This window comes from Pollachius pollachius (assembly GCF_949987615.1).
Source record: "Pollachius pollachius genome assembly, chromosome: 4".
Classification (NCBI taxonomy): Eukaryota; Metazoa; Chordata; class Actinopteri; order Gadiformes; family Gadidae; genus Pollachius; species Pollachius pollachius.
The window spans coordinates 1,032,442-1,050,803 of record NC_136937.1 but is presented as its reverse complement, the minus strand read 5'-3'; the positions used below and the strand labels follow the sequence as shown (position 1 = coordinate 1,050,803).

At 44.7% G+C, this 18,362-nt stretch overlaps 2 protein-coding genes across 3 annotated transcripts in view; one reads left to right on the top strand and one right to left on the bottom strand.

The window, feature by feature from the left end:
* Positions 1–1,256: 1,256 nt before the first annotated feature.
* Positions 1,257–2,060, top strand: tnnt2c (troponin T2c, cardiac; the record flags this gene model as incomplete). The annotated part of the gene is made up of 1 exon (XM_079734580.1): positions 1,257–2,060. One exon carries the CDS (start codon positions 1,257–1,259, stop codon positions 2,058–2,060), a length of 804 nt encoding a protein of 267 aa, XP_079590706.1.
* Positions 2,061–15,365: 13,305 nt separating this feature from the next.
* Positions 15,366–18,362, bottom strand: part of syt10 (synaptotagmin X) — a gene marked incomplete at both ends in the record, with an annotated part of 15,348 nt that continues 12,351 nt past the window's right edge. For both annotated transcript variants that reach the window (XM_079734908.1, XM_079734909.1), the window contains 2 exons: positions 15,366–15,437; positions 17,573–17,702. In XM_079734908.1, the coding sequence (XP_079591034.1) occupies positions 15,366–15,437; positions 17,573–17,702 (202 nt within the window). The remainder of the gene's footprint in view (positions 15,438–17,572; positions 17,703–18,362) is intronic.

Below are 18,362 nucleotides of genomic sequence, written 5' to 3'. Positions count from 1 at the left end.
CGCCTGACTGACGCGAGTGACCATGGACTATTCCTATGAAGATATCACTTTGGGCCGACTCGAATTGAAACCCTAAACCCCTAAGCTCGTAACCATAAGCTCATATCAAGCGAGTCACTGCATGCGTGTGTTTCTAATGCAGAGTGACAGAAGGTGCGTTATCCCATAGGGGCCTTGTGCCACATGAAGGGGTGTGGAGGCCGTATGGCACCTGCTGCTCCACTTCATTTATACGCTCTGAGAAAAGAAAAGTGCGTGACCTTTTCCATGCTCGTTAAAGTAAAGACCCCCAAACGAAGCAGACGTGCTGAGCGCAAGGATGAGATGTCCGACCCCCACGAAGATCTAATCCTCCGGGTCGTTCTCCACCGGTACCGCTCTGTATCGTACCAGATATCAAGAATGTTTTTAATCTCGTTCAACATAGCGGGCTGGAGATACTTTTGGAAGGATCATCTTCTAGCACGTCTTGTCCATTGTTGAGGTCTTTCTTTCAAAGGCCATTCTTGTCCTTTGACGACAACAATGGAAGGATGACAAACTTTTTCTGAAACTTTTAACATCTAAAATAAGCTGTCATCTTTTGTATGACGCAGTTCCCGAACCCAGGCAAAGTTGTTAGGCTTATAGATGTAGTTATCGCCCAGTCGGCCTACAATGCATACGTTATTTAAGGGAAATAGAAAAATGTGCCAGCTGTCCTGAGCATTCAAATCCTCATTGGCTTCAACATTCTTGTGTGGGGCTATTGCAGGGAATGTAATTTGGCTTGTCAATGGAAGCTTTTAAGCACCAACGTGGTTTGAGAAGCCTTGTGACGCCTATACCGCCACTGCCAACTTATCAAGGCCCGGAGAGCACAAGTGTGCGTGCATCTGTCGTGTATCGGAAATAGTTCCTCATCTTCTCCTTACAAAGTAACAAAGATGTGGCTGCGTTTGTGGGGTCAGAGTGCAGCCAGGATCTAGAGGGATAACTGAGGGGTGGGCGGATCCCTGGGTGGTGGACAAGTCAAGGAGAAAATAGCCTCCGTACAGCTCCATCTGTCTGAACTCCCCGCCCATGACGCCAAGCTCTAGAGAGTTAGAACTGTTAACAGTCACATGGTAGCGGGAAGCTCTTCAAAAACGTCTCCGCTCCAAGCCAGTGGCCCCACTTGTCCCCACTTGTCCCCAGACTGCGAGCCAACCGCTGGTCTGAGAGCATCTCTACTGTCTCCCTGGGACCTCACTGCCTCTTCGAGCAGGAGCAACACCATGTCGGTCGCTGAGGAGAACGCGGAGGAGTACGAGCAAGAGGAGGAAGAGGAGCCGACAGACGCCGGACCGGAAAGGGGCGAGGAGGAGGAGCGGGAGCAAGGCGAGGGGGACTCAAAGTGGCGTCCCAAGACCACCTACATCCCCAACATCGCGCCGCCCAAGCTGCCGGACGGCGAGAAGGTGGACTTCGACGACCTCCACCGCAAGCGGGTGGAGAAGGACGTGAACGACCTGCAGTCGCTGATCAACCTGCACTTCTCCACCCGGGAGAAGGAGGAGGAGGACCTCATCTCCCTGAGGGAGCGCATCGAGAGCCGCCGCTCGGACCGCAACGAGCAGGTGCGCGTCCGCAGCGAGCAGGAGCGCCAGAGGCAGGCACGGCTCGCCGAGGAGCGGGCACGGCGCGAGGAGGAGGCGGCGGCCAAGCAGCGCGCCGAGGAGGACGCCAAGAAGAAGCTGATGTTCACCAACAAGGCGTTCGGCAGCTACCTGCAGAAGCAGGACGCCGCGCGCAAGGGCAAGAAGCTGACGGCGCGTGAGGAGAAGAGGAAGGCGCTGTCGGAGCGACGCAAGCCGCTGAACATCGACCACCTGAACCAGGACAAGCTGGCCGAGAAGGCCCAGGAGCTGTGGGCGTGGCTGCACCAGCTGCACGCAAACAAGTTTGAGCTGGCCGAGAAGCTCAAGAAGCAGAAGTACGACATCGCCCTCCTCCGGAACCGCGTCAGCGACCACCAGAGAGGCTCCAAAGCGCCCAAGACGGCCCGCGGAGCCAAGGGCAAGTCCGGGTCCTGGAAGTGACAGGCTGTGTGTAGGCTGTGGGCGCCGCTCTGCGGTGGCCCTGTCACGAGCTGCCATGCTTCTGTTTTGTGGCCGCTTTTTATGGACTATTTCACCCCCCACTGCTTTGAATGACTCTTTACCACCTGTGGTGTGACTATGGATTTGTTTGATTGCAGGCAATTTGGACTAAGAGGGTGTGAATCAGACCACATCACTTACACTCACCGTTATTTTCCTCTCTCCCTCTCGTGGTATTCCATCCATTGTTATAACCATGAATTGCTTGTTGTATAATTCGAGTGTATAATGAGCAGAAAAACTATTTTCTTTGCACATTGATTGGAAAAGTGATTAAAATCGAGCACAAACATTTCAGTTGTGTTATTTAGCCTAGAAAGCTACTTAACTGTATTTTCCAATTTGAGGCGCTCTGTCGACGTGTCAACACCGCAGCTGTCTGGTTTATATTTAAAGCTCTCCACCAACACCGCCAATGTTAATTGGCGTGTGGCCGGTTTGCTGCGTTTGAAAAGGTTGAGATGGTAAGGTATGACAGGTGTGCCCGCAGATGAGTCCCGCCGCGTGGAGCTATTTTGGTCTCGCAGCCCTCCGGGGGCGGCCAGGCACGTTGGCCTGCATTGTTTACACGGGGGAGATGTGCGCGTTGACTGAGAAATCGCGCGCACCCTGGCGCTAAATGGCGCCCCGGCGTGCTGTTTGTTTAGATAAAGCGACTGATGTCTGGGACGTGAAGGATGCGGACTCCGAAGGGTACGACTCAAACGCAGTCAGACTGACCGGGTTTCTTTTTATAGTTTTGTTTTACACTTGATAGCCCACTGCTTTCATTTTTTAAATCCTACAATGGCTGCTGCATTATCTCAATTTAAATTAAATGTGATGAACTATTCAGATAAGAAAAATGTAAACTCCAACACACAACTGGTTTTGATTTGAAAATTTCAAATGAAGCAAAATTTTCAAATACCATTTCAAATACGAAAACACAATCGTAATAAAACGAACAAATAGGCCTACCTCAAATAATAGTAATGGAACAATGAAAGAATGAAACCATTGGATGAAATTCGGGGAATAGATCATGGCAGGTGACCGTATGCTTATTTATAACATAACTTTGAGATTGAAACGATCAAACAAATAGAAAATATGAAATGGTTTACTTGGACTTTTTATTTGTTGTATAACATAATGGAGAACATTGTATTGCAGTGCAACAGGCACATGATGGCTACATGAAGGTTAACACCTAAGAACCGCTAGGGGTCACTAGAACCCCGGTTTGTACCAAGTGGAAAACACCTGGAAGCATAATTGCTGGAAAATATAATTCAAAGCGATCTGTTGTCATTTGTGTCCCAAAGCGAAAGATAAGTCTAATAAAAAACAACAATAAGAAATGCTTTTCAAACTGCCCAATAACACATTTAAAACAAGATAATCAGCTTGGTATACATAACTAATATTTTTTTTTTTCGAGCATCGACTTAAACATGTTGTAAAAGCGATCATATTTCTCAGATGCCTCATACTTTTAAAGGTTTTTATTCGGCATGTTTTGCCAACTGGGTGCTTTCACGAGTCGGTCTAAGGGCCAGAGCCGTTTCAGCTAACAAGAGCCAGTTCATGCTGACACTCGCCCCTGGACCTCGCGTGTCAGATTGGCTCCGGTGCAGGCAGCTGCATGAAGACGTCCAGACGCCGCAGTTCCCGACAGGTTTCCATAGTGACCAGAGAGAGACCATTTCTGCCAGCGGAGATTGTCTGCCACCCCCCCCCCCCCCCCCCCCCCCCCCCCCCCCACACACACACACACACACACACACGCCACCACCACCACCACCACCTGCAATAAATAAAAATGTGTTTGGTTTGCCAGTGTGTTGATCCTGTGGTCACGATAAACGTGTCCCATTTGTGATATAAATCTTACTCTACACAAGTTTATGGATTGATGTCTGGGAGAATTCCTATGGGATGTAGGCTAGTCTATACCTTTTTTTTATATAGAAACTGAATTATCTGACACGTGACCAGGTATGCTTCATTAATCCACTCCCACCCATTTCGTTTAATGCTTTCTAGTCACTGCTCTGGTCACGTTTTATCGCGATGCATGTGTTCGATCACACGCCCGTGAAGGAGCGCACAATTTATTGTTTCCTTGTCACTGCGCACGAGCCTTTCACAACGTTCATTGACTAAATGCCTAACTCGGTTAACTAAAAGATAAAAATGAAAATATAAGACAGATGCAGAAGCCACATGATGAAAACTACTTTTATATCATTCATTGAATGTCCAAATCACAAATAAATAATCTATATCGAGATCAATGGCATGGCCAAAAACCCGGATGAATCTACCAGATGTGCATCAAATAACTGTTGAAGCAAATCTGTTGTGCCCCAACACTCATGTGGAGCAAACATGTCTTTGATTAGGATCCACATAAAGCATCATTCAACAGTGACAAAACAATTACCACTCTGTGTGTGGACGTCTCCAACTAATTCGATGGCGTCTGCTGAAAGATGCCATCCCCTACCTTCTGGGAATTAGCCAAGCTCTGCTGTGGTCCAGCATGCAATTCGTTAAACATAAGAGCTCCATAAGATGGCTCTACCGGGAAACACTGAAGCCTGCTCAAGTGCGAGGTCGTTCGTTGATGGGATTGGACCAAAACGTATTCTTGTTGCTGGAGTAGGTGGTTAGATCCGTGCAGCCTGTCTTCTGCTTCAGTATAAACCCCGTTGAGTGTTTTTCTGTTTGTTTAACCGAGTCAGGAATCACAGCCTCAGCTTTGTGGTTGACGATGCAGTAAGCCTATATAAGTTATCAACTCAAATTTCATCCCCAAATATATATTTTTTATGTCAAACAATTTATTTAGGGCCTGCATTGCATTTTTTTTAGATGTTGGATAGCACTTCAGATTCCTGCCCTAAGGCGCTCATTCATTTCCACGGCCACTGTCAAAGTGAGAGGTTTAAGCTTTACAAAGTACTAGAAATATCATTTGAAAAGGTAAAACCGCCACTTCTGGTGACGAAAGATAATAATAATATTAAAAAGGTGCTGTGAAGGTAATATTACAATAAAGTGCCTCTTCTTCGAGGAGAGGAAAGGTCAGACACAAAATAAACGACCTTATCCGAGTGTGACATTTGAAGAAATTCTGTAATTGGGAGATGTGTGTATCAAACCGAAAGTGCTGTGTTTATCGTGTTCAGCTATAACCTTGATCGCAACAGGCGCAAAGATCTTTCTGGGTCGAAATCTCCGCATTTAAATTGCCCCCCAGTTCTTAATATGAATAGATTATTGTTATGGGAACTAGATGATCCTTGGTGGAGCATTGTATGAGATAGGCTAACTATGAGCAGAGGGTTACCTTGACATAGAAGCCAACACTCACACACATAGACATAACCGCACATGTCACACACAAATACTCAATGTCCAAGTTTCAACCAGACCAGTCTATGTTCATTATCAGACAACCGAAGAAGATATAAGATGTTACTTTCAGCGAGGCACGCAGAATGTGCAGTGGCATTCGATATTCCCTGCTTTCAGAGGTGCATTTATGTGCATTTATTCAGTTAAGCGTTCATTTATAGATTTTATTTGCGCCATAAAACATCTTTACCTCTATTTAAGAAAGAGGCAATATTCTGGAAGATCTGGAACAAGAAATAGATCAGCCTGCAGCCTTTAACAACCCCAGAGTGAACACAACCAAGCAATCAATGGCGCTGAATGGCGGAACTTCAAATTGATCGAGTGAAGAAGCGGACTAAAAACAAAACATCAACCTTCGAATGAAAGGGAAATTTGGTCCAATTGGGTTTGGTTCTCTTTTATTGCAAGATGATCCGGGGGTTTCTGATGCCGTGTATTATGATTCAGATATTGATTTTAGCAGTGTGGGGATCAGATGACCGGCCATAGAAAGACCATAGCCTTGTTTGTTTATGCGACCAAAATAGCGGCAGCAGACTGGACTGCAGCTCCCTGGAGGGATTTGGACTTCCACTTTCTTGAGGGACTTTATATTGTGTCTCACAAATCAAATACCACCGACAGCCCCACATGAAGACACACCTCACACACCAAACAAATACCGATGCACCCAAACACTGTCTCTGTCCTTGTCATTCACACACTCACACGCACACACACACACACACACGCACACACACACACACGCACACACGCACACACACACACATACACACAGAGGCACCTAAACACTCTCTCTCCTCACACACACACGCACGCACGCACGCACGCGCGAACACACACACATGCATACAAGCACACCCCACCCACAAACCATCACAAGCAAGCAGCCACACCGGAGTGAATGAGTAGCAGATCTTGGCTACAATGCAGCGCTAGATGGGCCGTCTCAAGGTGGCGTTCAGCCTGCTGATAAACCATCCGGCCTCAAGAGGCCGCGAACCCCCGGGCTTATTGCCAAAAGCCTCCTTTCCAAATTGAGGAGGGACCGTAGCGACGAGCAGGGCATAAAGGCAGGTCCTCTGCGCCGCGACAAGACATTCATCTCCACGCCTCCCTCCTCCTTCTGCTTTGCACTCTCCTTTTAGTTCTAAGGGCCCTATCTCCCCACCCTCCGACACTACCCCCGCCTCCTCCTCCACCTCTGCCACCACGCACCAGCACCACCCTGGCCCAAAGGAAAGCCCGGACAGTCGTAGAGGAGCTCCTTGCGAGGAACACGGGTTATGTTCCTCGCTGCTCGTCTTCAATGCAGCCCCGTGGGACGGCGGCAGCGCTACGTTCCCCGGAGCTTTCTGTTCCTGCCCCGTACTGTGCACACACCCACACCCCCACAGTGAGAGCCGTCAGTCCCTGTCTGAGATAGTTTTTCCTATTCTTCTGTCGCTCTCAACTCTTTGAGGAGTTTGGGGGCCCCCAGACCCACTGTCTCTGAATGTGATGCAACAGTGTTCCTGCAGAAAAGTCATTATGCATGAGTCACCGTGCACCTCCGCCTGTATGCTGACGTGTGTGTGTGCGTGTGTGCGTGTGTGCGTGCGTGTGTGTGTGTGTGTGTGTGTGTGCTTACGTGTATGTTTGTCCTTGCGTCTTCAGGGAATGTACGGCCATGGCTTTAATTATAGTATGCATGAATGACTCACCAGTTCAGCGTGGGAGTGAGACTAGTCATTCATAGATCTGCGCAACGCAAGCCTGGCTTCAAAGCTTGAAATCCATTGATTAAGGGCTGTGGACCAAAGCAAATGCAACACATTCACCAACACCTTACAAACGTTTAGCAAAGTTTGCCTCCAGGTGAAGACCCCTTTAGTCATACTCGGGGGTGTGTGCTATTACAATACTCCACGTCATTCAGCGTCGGGCATGCTTTAAACACATCCCTTCCTTGTACCCTGAGTGACGCAGGCTGTGAATCATCCTGTGATGCTGAAGAACTCACGAGCCTTGAAGGAAATTGATGGTTTTGGTGAATGCTAGCATTTACGTTGATGCCCACTTCAGCCCTTTCCTGTTTGGGTTCTCGATCTCTCCGCTCGGTCCTCTGGGAGTGATTCAGGCCAACTCCAGAGGTGGGAGGTAACAAAGAACAAATACTATAATGCTGCTGTTCTTAAGTACAGTGTTCAGGCATCTGTACTTTACTTGAATATGAATGGACATACGTGAATGTGTGTACTTTTGCCCCCACTGGCTAACACCTCCTTCCTCTGTGTGTTTGCAGACCATAGGCACCATGCAGCCTAGATATTCACTATTTAGCCTCTATGTTCACTATGTAGCCTCTATGTTCACTATGTAGCCTCTATGGTCACTATGTAGCCTCTGTGTTCACTATTTAGCCTCTATGTTCACTATGTAGCCTCTGTGTTCACTATGTAGCCTCTGTGTTCACTATGTAGCCTCTATGTTCACTATGTAGCCTCTGTGTTCACTATGTAGCCTCTATGTTCACTATGTAGCCTCTGTGTTCACTATGTAGCCTCTATGTTCACTATGTAGCCTCTGTGTTCACTATGTAGCCTCTATGTTCACTATGTAGCCTCTGTGTTCACTATGTAGCCTCTATGTTCACTATGTAGCCTCTATGTTCACTATGTAGCCTCTGTGTTCACTATGTAGCCTCTGTGTTCACTATGTAGCCTCTATATTCACTACCAGACAACTGAAGAAGAATAAGTAGCCTCTATATGCACCATGCAGCCTCTATATCCATAATGTAGCCTATATGTGCGACATGTATCCTCTATATCCACTATGTAATTGAAGCCACAGAGCATGGCGCACGGTTATTTGTCCCTAAAGCTGTTATTAGTGCGGCTCGCTAAATGCCGCCTGGATGCTGACGATAATGCCAAGTCTGACTCTAACACACTCTCTCACGGAGACAAACATCGTCTCAAACATACGGCATGACACGCAAACAGTGTATGTGTTAGACACACTCTCAGTGTCACACAGACACACACTTTCATATACGTAGCAGCTTTGTTGGCCAGGTTTGGGTAAACAAACAAGGAATTTGACTTTGGTTAACCCTTTGCCCTCAAAGTACAACACTCACTTAACCTATTGTTAATATTAAAAAATACTGAAGGAAAAGTACGAATTATGAATATACTGATAAGTATACAGTATAACAATGCAATAGAATTTACAAATTCACAAAAAATAAAAAACAATATACAATAACAATTTAAGAGAGGGAAGAAATGTTGCAATATCAGTACAGTCAGAGATTAAGATTGAAATATAAATATATACGGTCAGAGATTTAAGATTTAAATAAACATTTAAATATAGCGCAAGGCAGTTCAGTGCAATGGCAATATATTAATAACAATATTGGAATTGTAAAATTGAAATATACATGAGGTAGATGAGCGGAACAGTGTTGACGGACTTTGTTCAGCGAAAGGGGGGGGGTCTATTTCTGAGCGTTCAGCAGGGTGACTACACGCGCACACACTTGTTTCCTCTCATTGTGTCTGTCAGGCTGACGATCACCTTCCGAGGTCAGGAGTGCGCTAAATGGTTTTCAACAGCAGAGAGCGTGTTTCCCATCACAGGTCTGGGTGAGGAGGTCAGCGCGAGGAGGGGATGGGGGGGAGGACACATCTGTCCCCCAGATGTCTTCATTGTTGACAGTGAGTGAATCTTGCAAAGTCGTCGTTGTGTGATGAGCCGTTGCTGCGACTCGGAGAAAATATCAACCATGTCAGCCGACATGTTGGAGGCGGTAATAAAGAATGGATTTTCTTTTCTCACTTTAATTCAATGATTATGTGGATGATGCCTGTATCTTAAGACACTTTACTTATTTAGAACGCAGCATGCGTCTATAGTTATGGATATTGTTTGAAATGCAATGAAAGGCACTTAGACACGCCAAGTGTAAGCTAATTGATTTCGCAGTTTGGCAGCTTGAGTCCAGACAGAGAAAAAGACGTGAGAGAAACACTCAATCCGACGTCTCTAATGTTCCGAGGCCACTCACACACATCCTGTCCTCACCCAACCCCTACCAACCACATCAGATTCATCAAAACCCTTCAAACTTGTATTGTTGTTTTTGGCCTGAGCAATGCATGGGGATTGGTACATAGTTTGATATTGATCAATATCACTGAACAATAAAAAAAGAAGAAAAAATGCAAATGGCCCGGGAGCCCTTGTTCCGTCGCTTGTTCCACTTGAAGCTAGAAACGGCCCTGCGATCTGACAGGGTGTCCACCTTTCCACAGATCCCACCGCCAGAGTGGGATCACCGACATGATGCTCCATTGGGTCAAATGAGCCAGGAGTCGAGCAGTGACGGCGGGGGTTCTGCGCCCACTGGCTCATACCCGTCGGATAAAACATCTATTTTCTGCCACCTCAACGTCGATATGCTTCCCCCCTCGGTGTGGATTCGGTCAAATGTCAATCTCCCGTCTCGCCTCCTTCTTCTGACGGCGCTGGTGAAATAAACATCGGTTTGATGTTTTGCAGTTCACATGTTTGAGACCGTAAAGGCACGTTTGATGGTGTGTTTGATGGTGTGTTTGCATCTATCTTCTTGTGGTGTCCTTACCTCAAGTAAAATAATATAATTTAATTGTTTTGTGTGCATAGAATACATTCTTATAAATACTAGAGTTTTCGCGCTCGCAGCACAACCTCAATTTCCACATATTCAAAATGCGATCCCTACCCTAGAATGTGGAATCGTCTGTCCATTAACCAAGAGCAAGCGACAGCGACAAGCTCTGCATTAATTCATAGGATCATAAACTGGCCATCGGGCGTTAATGGATAGTGACATAAGTGTCGCCTCGCCATTTACCTGGAATGCTTCCCGGAATAGACCTGTAGCTCTCCTGCTGCATCGCTAATGGGAGGCATTCCATCTCATCAGTATGGAAGAGTCTGGAGACACCACAAAATGGGTTGGCAAAACGTCAGAGTTGTCCTTTACAATTTTGATAAAGCTAAACTGTTCATTTTTGTGGGTTGTGAATTGGGGATGTGACATTAATTTGAACATATCTCAGATAAAGTCAGATCAATATTTAAGTGTTGTTAGGACAAACATCAAAATCGATGTGTATCAAGCCAAGCTTTTTAATAACGAACAACTTATTCAATTATACTACTTGTGTGAGGCCAATTTAGCTCTTAAAAGCTTGCTGTTTTGCTCAAACTCAACCATTGTTGTGGGATAACTACACGCGAATGCCTAATGTATCAGCAGCCTAGTATTGTCAGCGAGGGCTCCAACCTCTCTCCACAAGCCTGGTACACATAACTATTGAGGAAACGACAAAGGCTTAATTACCCTGCATCGCCACGTGGCCTTATTAGCTCACGTACAGACGAAATATAAAACTGCTCTCTGAATGTGGGTTTGATGGTCAAGGGAGTGGGTGGATTTCAATACCGCGGAATCTAATGTAGGCCTAACTAGCACCCTCCACTCCACACACACACACACACACACACACACACACACCCACACACACACACACACACACACACACACACACACACACACACACACACACACACACATCACCTCCCTTCCTCTAAAACAAACTCTTATCTTATACTTTGGACAGTTAATCTGAACATAACGCTATACTTACAGAGTTAAGTAATGTGTAGTGTAGTGGATATTTTATTATCCAAATTTTGAGCTGTGTTCTGGACAACAACAACTATGGTCGGGGGTCCAAGAAAGAAAGAAAAAACAATTGACTATCAAGTAGATTTTCATTATTCTGTCATGTTTTAGAGTAGATCTCAAAGTCTTCTTTAAAACGTTCATTCTGAAAGTCTTTTTATACGGCTAATAGTGCCTGTTCCATGTCCAATATCACGAGAAAATCATCAACCAACATCAACATTAACCATCAACCGTTGTAGAATTTGAGCATTTAATCAACTGAGCATAGCATTGACTGATGTGCTCTGTTTCTCTCCATCCACAAGACTTGTTCTTGTGTAATCAGTCAAACTCAACTCACAGAACGCACCATCACGTAGCTTAACCGCTAACGCCTGCAGTGCTTATCTGAAGCAACAAGATATGAAGGAAAACCACACAAAGCCACAGGATTTTCTCTTTTAAATCAAGCATCCAGACATAGCAACCGAGCCTCTTTGTGGTTTGACTTGAAAAGGAAATTGGTTTTGTCCTTCAATGCACTACCTTGTTGCGCAGTTATCTGCGTAACAAGGTAGAGCCTTCTGCCTCTTTCAGATACAAGACACCGTTGAAACAAAAGAGCAATTGTAATTTTTTTAACTGATGTCTCTCTGAAATGGCAGTAAAGCGGCATTTCCTTGGTAACTGATAATTGTGGCTCAATTCAAAAATACTGCCATGTTCAAAATGGAGTCATTTGTTTGTTCTCTTGTAGTTTAGACCATGTTAAGAAAAACACTTGTGTTTTTTCCTCGCATACATGGAGGAAGGAATTCATGTAGAATATGGTTGAATATAGGCCTACTATTGTTGTCTGTATTGAATTGTTTTATTTTGCAGGTTGCTTTTGATGTTACCATTTTATCAGTTCAGTATGGCAGGAAATTTGATTATTGTGCAGTAACCTAAATATCTCTTGAATGGTAAACTGAATGATTAAGGATGAAACGATGCATAATAAGCATAGACAATTATTTATTGTTCAAAGTAATCTTACCTCATACACTTCAATACAAAAGTTTTGTTTTGAAATCACATGTGAAGGACAATCTACTGGTAGAACTATGGCACCAAGGAAAATGACATATTTATCTTCCTAATATAAGCGCCATTCAGTTAGTTAAAATTGTCAAAAATGTATTAAAATAAGTAAGAAATCATAGCATTGATTCTGGTATATTTCTTTATTTTCGTTAGTCAAAATACATAGGAAACAGTTACAATGAATTATATTTGAAGTTTCTTCTGGAATTATACAAAAAGTTATCACAAACTGTCCACCGTGTATCTGCGGTGCATGTCGAATATCGAATTATCGGCTGGAATTATTTTTTGATCAATTGTAAACTCAACCAATATGCAAAACTAAAACAAAAGTCAGTTCTTAAGGTTCACTTGAGCGTCTCAAATATGATTTGTTCCTCACATGTATAACATAGTGTGCATCATTGGGCATAAACACAAGCACAAGCCGTAGAAAATATCACTAAACGATGTAAATTACACAGTTATATCGAACTCTACAGTTACCTTGGTTTTTATTTCACTTTTATGTACAAACGTTTGACAACAATATGTACATGTAAACACAACGTTAGTTAGAAATTCTGATAACTACTTTATTCATTAATTACATTTTCTCCACCCTCATTGAACATTTCTTTTTGAGCACATGCACGGTACACGTAGAAATAGTCACATTTTACTGTTAGGGCAGTGCACAGGAAAGAAAGCTTCATATTAATCATGTGCAAGTTCGATAACAGTACATAGCCTTTTTGTATTTAGTATGTTGGCATTGTATTAGTTCGTTAATACTCACGTTTTAATGTCAATGCAATGTTTTCAACAGAAAATTGGCTCAATGTAATGTGAAAATATATAGATACTATGTAAAAAACAATGTTGAACGTGAAGTGTTGGTTGATTGCATTCCTGTGTCTAGGACATGTTTCCTGTAAACATTTTTTAAGTCTAATTCAAGGTTACCTTATCCAATCAAGTCCAAAAGTTGTCTAATTAATCTACTGTACTCTATCTTTAGTATTCATTTTCATCACTAAATCCTTGTTGCGAAGGGTTAAGATTTAAGAATGAATTATATGAAAGGAAGATGCATATATTTGTTTGTTTTTTCCAATTATCCATTCAGAGGGTTGTTTGGCATATTACTATATAGCGGAAAATTACATTTGGGAAAAGAGACGATTACATAAATAATCTCTGGGAGTATTCCTGCAATCAACAGAAATCATAAATCAGACAGCCGTTTCTGTACTCTCTGATCAAGGTCAAGTCTTCCTATGCCAACACAATGCGGAGACGGCGGCTGTCCCTTCTGGAAGAGGTTTTTATATTTTAATGGAAACCATTGTGATTAGAGAATGCTGCGTCATATGCATGCGCTGGAAAAAGTGTGTTTCCATGGAAAATTCCAGGGAAAGTTGGACCATTGACATCATAGGTTAGGGATTCGCGTTTTCTCTAATAGGGAAAAGTGATTTTGATAAGAGCCAGTAAGGGGAACAGGTTTCACTGATGACTCAACCCTGTACCTCTCCTGTCTTCCAAGGATTAGACGTTGGTCGTAGACCCAGGCCTTGAGCCCACAGGGATCGTTCCTCGGCTATGGCACATCGCTCAGTCACCTACGTCGGGCACTCCCAGCTCAGTATATTCCAGTTCCACTTGAACACACGAGCTGTAGACATAAGACCTTCAGGAAACACGATGGGAAGGGATGTGTTTCCAATGTCTCCAAGGGGAAACATAAAGCATGTTGAACTGTATATTCATCTATCTATCCTTCTCTAAAGTATCTATCTAGATATGGATGCCGCTCTTCCAGACGTCCCTACAGACACCGCAACGTCTCTACGATAACGACCCCCTCGTTGCTACATGTGCTGGCTACTGTCTCTCTGGAGGCGGGGGGCTCGGCTGTGCAGCGTCCTGCGGGCCACAGGTTAACGACGACCACGGGGGAGGGAATAATATATACAGGGTGCGATTTGTGAAAAAACCAGAGGGGGGGATAATTTTGAGAAACATTTTAAAATGTTTCAAAATGAAGACGGACCCTGTGTATTTTGGTTGTTAATTATTACGATGTAATGGTGAAAATACTTTGGGTGGGGGGGATAATTTTTATCCCCACCGAGGATAAAAATAATTCAGCAGAGGGTAGGACGTGTAAACTAGAGGGGGGATAATCCCCACCATCCCCACCGGCAAATCGCACCCTGAATATATATATATATATATATAGAACGGACGGGGTGGAGGAAACACTCCCTGGTCCCTCTCTACGGTGTAAACGACAGAACCATTCAATGAGATCAGACGTTAGGATCCATATCGTTCTGTTTGGGCCGCGCCGGTGGTTCAGCGGGTAGAGGGAGTACCGTGAGGGCTCAGCCCTCACCGCAGCGACCCGGGGTCGATTCCCGCCCGCGGTCCTTTGCTTCATGTCTTCCCCTCTATCTCCCATACCTTCCTGTCTATCTCACTCTACAATATAAAGGATAAAACCTTCAAAAATAAATCTTAAATAAAAAATATATATATATCGTTCCGTTTCAAACGGAAATGGACCGGCTTCAAGGACTGTACAGTGATGCCGGGAAACGCATGAGTTGAATTTTAATATTGCCTAATTAGTTCTTCAAATGATTTGGTCAATGTGACGGCTGGGTAATCATGTGGTGTCATTTTAAAGCTTGACGGTATGCATTTTAATTTCAAGCGTCAGGGAGAGTGACCATAGCGATGTCGACTATGACTCTTAACGAGCACAGAGCAATGACTCACAAGAGACGCAATTTGTGTCAATTAAGTGCTGTGCATAGTCGGTTCTGGTGAGCACTTCAAGACCTCAGGAGTCGCACATGCACCGCGCAGCGTACGGCTTCAAACACGTCGCCGCCGTGACCCACAGACACAGAAACACCACAGAGTGTGCGTCGTCCTCCAAAGTCTCTTCCATGTTCTTCTTCTCGTGATGACCCCGAGCGACAGCAGAACCGACCTCAGGGCACCGGGACCACGACACCCGTTTGTGACACCCTGCTGTGACACCCGCTGGGTGTTGCTCAGGGGGTCATGGGCGGCTTCGGCGACGGACAGGAGCCCTGACTCTCGAAGCTCGCTGCTCTTCCCGGCCACTGGAGGACACAACACAACCCAGAAACCATGGCGATCGACCTGGAGAGACTGGTGAGTGTGTGTGTCTGTGTGTGTCTGTGTGTGTGTGAAGAGACGGAGGGTGTGTGTGTGTGTGTGTGTGCTGCATGTGTGTGTTGTAAAGTGCTGCTATTTATATTTCTCTATTATTCAAACATCATACCCAATATTAAACATTTGTATTTATTTATTTATCCCACCACGTCTGAAACCTTATTTATTTCCATAAAAACGGGCAGAATATTGCATTGAATAAAAGTCTTGAGCAGGTAGTCAATATAGCCACTTGAAGCGGTATCTGAAGGTTGTTTGATTGAGTTTCTCTGGACTAAAATTGCTATGATCGCTGTGATGGAGAGCAGTGAATACAAAGCACCTGCCTCATGTAATGTGTGCTGTTGCAAATTCAGTTTATTGTATTGAGCTACACACACACAAAATAATCATTGTGGCAGAGTGTGTTTATAAAGTGTCATTTTATAAAATCTACCATTCAAAAGACATTAGACTAAATTTGAGCTGCAACTAATTACTTTCATTATCAAGAACTCATTAAGGAATTCATTCACTGTTTTGATTAACCGAGGCCATTTAATATGTCCTATACAAGAACGAATACCCAAAGTCATCTGACAAACAGTCACCAAAATATTCATGTAATAACATGGAGCTAAAAAACAACCAAATTTTGTGCATTTCTGATGCTATAAACGCAATTGTTTGGTGTTTACTCTTGACTATTGATCAAATTGATCAGGTCAAGGGTTGAAGAGTAATCAATGACTCCCCTGGTTGTCAATCCAATCAAGTGTCTTCAATTAACCTCTTAACTACCACAGAGTCCTGTCATCATTTATGGATTCCATGATGACAGGACTCAGGGCGCTTCCACAACTGAGCTGTTCTGTTCTAATCTAACCCCAGAGTAAGGTTTTTTGGGGCGGTGTGAACGCTCACTCCAACTCTGGTGCGAAGGTTAACGACCTCTGGTCGAGAGAACGGGCATCTCAGTGATCGAATGTTGAAAGAGGGTTATCTTTTTTAAAACTCTTTTTCTTATTAAAAAACACCAAATAGAAATAAACTAGAACGCACAACGTCGTTGTTGCTCAGTTATTATTGCCCGAATCAAGGAAGTGTTGAGTTTCCCTCGGATGTTCTGTCCGATAAACGGGAGCGAAGCATTCGACCACGAGGCGTTTTTTTCCACAGTAGATGCGCGGATGGGCTATTATTTCATCCGCAACCGCATCACAAATGCATCATCCATCCACACCAACGTTTTTTGACCAATTTTTGAAACCGCATCTGCCCACCAACTGCCGATTGCTTTTATACGGTGATGCAAGGCACTGCTGACGCGAAGCGAGAAAGCTCTTGCGTGTTCTTGATAGGAGACTGATCCAATGAAGCAAAGATATTGCAAGGCTAAAATCCCTAGTAGGATAGCCTATTGCCTGCGCTGCCATCTCCGAAGCGTTGATCAATAGTCCGCCCCCTAAGACGTTGACGTCGCTTAGCAACCGAAGACGCTGGGGTTGACAAGTTACCACAAAAAAAAAAGATCCACATTCCTTGACAGCGATCTGCTTAGCAACAGTGAATTATCAAATATTATTCACGGCCGGAAGATGTTATATATAAGAATAAAAAGAAGAAGAAATATTTTGATTTTGATTGGTTTAACCACCACCTGCCCGAATTTAATCAAAATGTTATTTTTTGTCGCGTCATCCGCCCAATCTGCGGTTTAGCCGCGGAGTCCGCGGCCTCAACCGCCAACCGTGCATCTCTAGTCCACAGTTGTTTACAGTGCCCCCAGTGGCGGTGAAGTGAACTGTCTCCTATCCTCTGTGTGAGGGGATGTGGTGAGGGGGAGTGTTTACAGTGCCCCCGGTGGCGGTGAAGTGAACTGTCTCCTATCCTCTGTGTGAGGGGATGTGGTGAGGGGGAGTGTTTACAGTGCCCCCAGTGGCGGGGAAGTGAACTGTCTCCTATCCTCTGTGTGAGGGGATGTGGTGAGGGGGAGTGTTTACAGTGCCCCCGGTGGCGGTGAAGTGAACTGTCTCCTATCCTCTGTGTGAGGGGATGTGGTGGGCGGCGTTAGGGTCTGTACCTCGCCCAGGGCGTGCCAGTGGGTGATGGGTTTGCGGGGGTGCGCCAACATCTCGGTCCAGTGGTCCCGCCCCAGCCCCTGAGCGTCTGGCCCCGTATAGCACACACCAATCACCTCGTTGTGACCAACCCTGGTGGAGACACACACACACACACACACACACACACACACACACACGCACACACACACATGCACACACACACACACACACAGATAGATATAGACAACATACATACAAACAGATACACACACACTCACACACAAATGCAAACACACACACTCACGCTCAACATACATACAAACAGATACACACAGACTTACACACAAATGCAAACACACACACTCACGCTCATACTCATACTCATACTCACAGACACACAAAGACACACATACAAACATACAAACACATGCACAAATAAACAAACATGAAAACACACATACAAGGAAAAACACACGCACAAACACACACACACAAACACACACACACACACACACACAAAAATGCACGCTCACGTGTACACACACGCATACACAAACCCAAAGGCACACACACATTTTAATGGACAAATGAAGGCTTTCAGAGATGAGGGAGGTCATTCATACTGTTTGTGGTGGAAATACACAAACACATTTCGATGCATCAGGAACCAGCTGAGAAGTAAAGAGATGCTTTGAGTGCCCAAAGTACCCATCACCCCCCCCCCCTACTAACTGTCCCTCCGTGATTTGTGCTGCTTTAATGAAACCAACTCGTTCAGCTGTTTGAATAACAAATTTTTCGAAAAATACA